General features: G+C 40.7%; 1 protein-coding gene across 1 annotated transcript; it reads left to right on the forward strand.

Annotated features, from left to right (window-relative positions):
- Positions 1-1,222: 1,222 nt before the first annotated feature.
- LOC114308090 (UDP-glycosyltransferase 708G1) lies at positions 1,223-2,892 on the forward strand. Its single transcript, XM_028253586.2, has one exon. It carries the CDS (start codon positions 1,253-1,255, stop codon positions 2,636-2,638), a length of 1,386 nt encoding a protein of 461 aa, XP_028109387.2. The 5' UTR covers positions 1,223-1,252; the 3' UTR covers positions 2,639-2,892.
- Positions 2,893-3,264: the final 372 nt, after the last annotated feature.

Genomic DNA, 3,264 nt, shown 5'->3' on the forward strand with positions numbered 1-3,264 from the left:
TCCCCAAAAATCAATCATCAACTAGGTATTTGCCCATATGGGTTTCTCAATCAGACCCAAAAACAAAGCAAAAATAGCCGAACTAAGAGAGAGAGAGAGAGAGAGAGAGAGAGAGAGAGAGACGAGAGATCGAACTCACCACGCTGGAGAACTGTGTTAAGCGCCAACGAGATCGCCGGAGAACTCTGCTTTTGATACTGGAACTCTAGCTGCTTTCGATGCTTAACTCTGATTTGGAGTGGGAGTGGTGAGAGAGAGTGAGAAAACCCTAGCTGTGAATAGAGGGTGTCAAAACATACGGAGAAAGGAGATGATCCATTCCCCTACCCATTCCCCGATGGGGAATTAAATTAGATTGCCCGCTGACCCGATGGATAGAAAAATAGGGAAAACCCACTTATTTCGGGTAGGATCTCCATGGGTAACTATTGGGTACGGTTTTTATTGCCATCCCTAACTATGCAAGTTACAATAAGCTTGTTTGTTTGTATGTACTTCCCACAGTTGGAGAGCTTAGTTTGGGGACTTGAGAAATGAGCAAAAACATTCTTTCCTTCTAATTTTGAATTTTTTTTAAAAAAAATTATATGAAAAAAAAGGCTCAACAAAAGAGTATATATATTGAAAGAAAGAAAGAAAGAAAGAAAAAAGAAGAAGAAAAAAAAAAAAAAGCAAAAAAAATGAGACCAAATGGGGCAAAAGGCCACATTTTGCAACTCAATTTTTTAGGCTAAAAAGTTAGAAAATTACTAAAAAAATTAAAAAATCAACAGCTTATATCAAAAGTCAAAAAATTATTTCTCTTTACTTTTTGAATATCTTTATATAAAAAGTAAAAAAATTATCTCAAACATACTTATTTTTTCATTTTATATTTTAATTAAAAAATTAATAAAATAACATATTCCAAACGAGACCTACATAGCAAGGCTGGATACATAAGACTAAGTTCAGTGTATCAGCGTTGCAATGAACGTTTTTCTCCGACAAAACAAAACTCCTGCAATCTAATCTAATCTAATAATCTTCCAAAAACAAATAAACCACGTGGATGACTTTCTAGGAAACTGACTTATTGACATGATTTGCCACCAAACTTTCATATCTTGCTGACCACGAAAGCATAATCACAGGAAGAATTCTATCAGCAATCGCCATATTTGACTTTCTGCAACTCAAAGCTCAATATATATTTATATCATTTCTCACTCTAAGCAATCAAACTAACAAATACTAAAATATTTTCCTGAAAATGTCACATTCCAACCACCAAAGATCAGCAGCTCCTCACGTAGCTCTCCTTCCCGGCTCCGGCATGGGTCACCTAACACCCTTTCTCCGATTCGCAGTTTCTCTAACCTCCCGCAACATCCGAGTCACCATCATCACTCCTCACTCAACTGTCTCCCTCGCCGAGTCCCAAACTCTCTCTCACTTCTTCTCTACGTTCCCTTCAATCACCCAAAAGCAACTTCGTCTCCTCCCAGTGAACGAGGCTTCTGTCACTTTAGAAGACCCTTTCTATGCCCAATCCGAAGCCATTCGCCACTCCTCCCACCTCCTCCCACCGCTTCTCTCCTTGTTATCTCCGCCTCTCTCTGCTCTTGTCACCGACATGGGCTTGGCCTCTACAGTTATCCCCGTGACTCAAGCTCTTAGCCTCCCTAACTACATTTTGTTCACATCATCTGCTAAAATGTTGACACTCTTCGTGTCCTTCCACAGCATGGTTGACTCACAAGCTACTAATGATTCTGATGAAATTCAAATTCCAGGTATGCAACCTATACCTAAATCATGGGTTCCCCCATCGCTACTGTCAGACACTTACAATCTCCTAAAAACCCAGATCGTCGAGAATGGAAAGAAGATGATAGAATCGGATGGGATTCTGATCAATACATTTCAAAGTATCGAGCATGAGTCCTTGGAAGCACTTAATGATGGAAAAGTAGTAAATGGGCTACCAAGGGTGACTGCCATTGGACCGTTTCCTTCATGTGATTTTGAGAGGAGCCAGCCATTAGCATGGCTTGACGATCAACCAGAGGGGTCAGTTGTGTATGTTAGTTTTGGGAGCAGGACAGCTATGTCAAGGGAGCAGATCAAAGAGTTGGGTGATGGATTGGTGAGAAGCGGATGTGGGTTTCTATGGTTGGTGAAGGAAAAGAAAGTTGATTGGGAAGATGCAGCGGAATTGGGTGAGGTGGTGGGAGAGGAGTTCATAGAGAGTGTCAAGGGAAAAGGTTTGGTGGTGAAGGATTGGCTGAATCAAGAGGAGATAATGGCTCACCAAGCTGTTGGTGGGTTTTTGAGTCATTGTGGGTGGAACTCATTGTCTGAGGCTATGTGGCACGGTGTGCCTGTGTTAGCATGGCCTCAACACAGGGACCAGAAGATGAATGCATATGTTGTGGAGAGGATCGGATTGGGGATGTGGGCAAAAGATTGGGACTGGGGAGGAGGGGAGATGGTAGTAAAGGGCGACGAGATAGGGAAGAGAGTTGGGGAGCTGATGGGAAATGAATTGCACAAGGTGCAAGCAATGCGTATTAGAGAAGAGGCCAGGAAAGCAGTGGGAGATGGTGGGAGCTCTATGAAAGGGTTAATCGAACTCATTGAGACCTGGGAGAAGTGATAATCCCCACTTTTGTGTTATACATATCAATGTAGACTATGATCAAAATTGGCAATAATGTCATGTTTCAACATGAGAAGGGGTTTATGAACAAATAGAATCTCATACTAAACTACTTACAGAGCTTTGTAAAGTATCCCTTTTGCACTAATAAAGATGCAATTAGATGGAAGGCATTCAAACAAGAAAGTGGAAACAGATTTGCACGAGGGCATCAAAGATGCAAATAATAAAAACTGAGGATTTTGATTTTTTCTAGGGTCTTCAGTACTGGATCAGATGAAGATGAAACAACATTCTCATTAAATCTACATTCTACACAAAGCAAACATATAAGAAGCTAACACAGGATACAATCATACAGCTTTTAATTTATTCTATGCTGCTACTGGATTGGATTAACGTGACCAAGATTGTACCATTTAGGAAGAGAGAGCGCCCTTTGAAATGATACCAAAAGACATTCTGTTTTCTTGGAGATCTGTTAAGCCAATTGCAATACCAGGGGTAAAAACACGTCCTCTTGGCAAGTTATCGTGTTGGCTTAGTAGAATAAGAGCACACTGAATCAGAACTATTTAAGTGGCCAAATGGCCCATCTCCAGACCCAATTTCCATATCAGATT

Source organism: Camellia sinensis, chromosome 4 (genome assembly GCF_055761805.1).
Source record: "Camellia sinensis isolate YWXY chromosome 4, ASM5576180v1, whole genome shotgun sequence".
NCBI classification, from domain to species: Eukaryota; Viridiplantae; Streptophyta; class Magnoliopsida; order Ericales; family Theaceae; genus Camellia; species Camellia sinensis.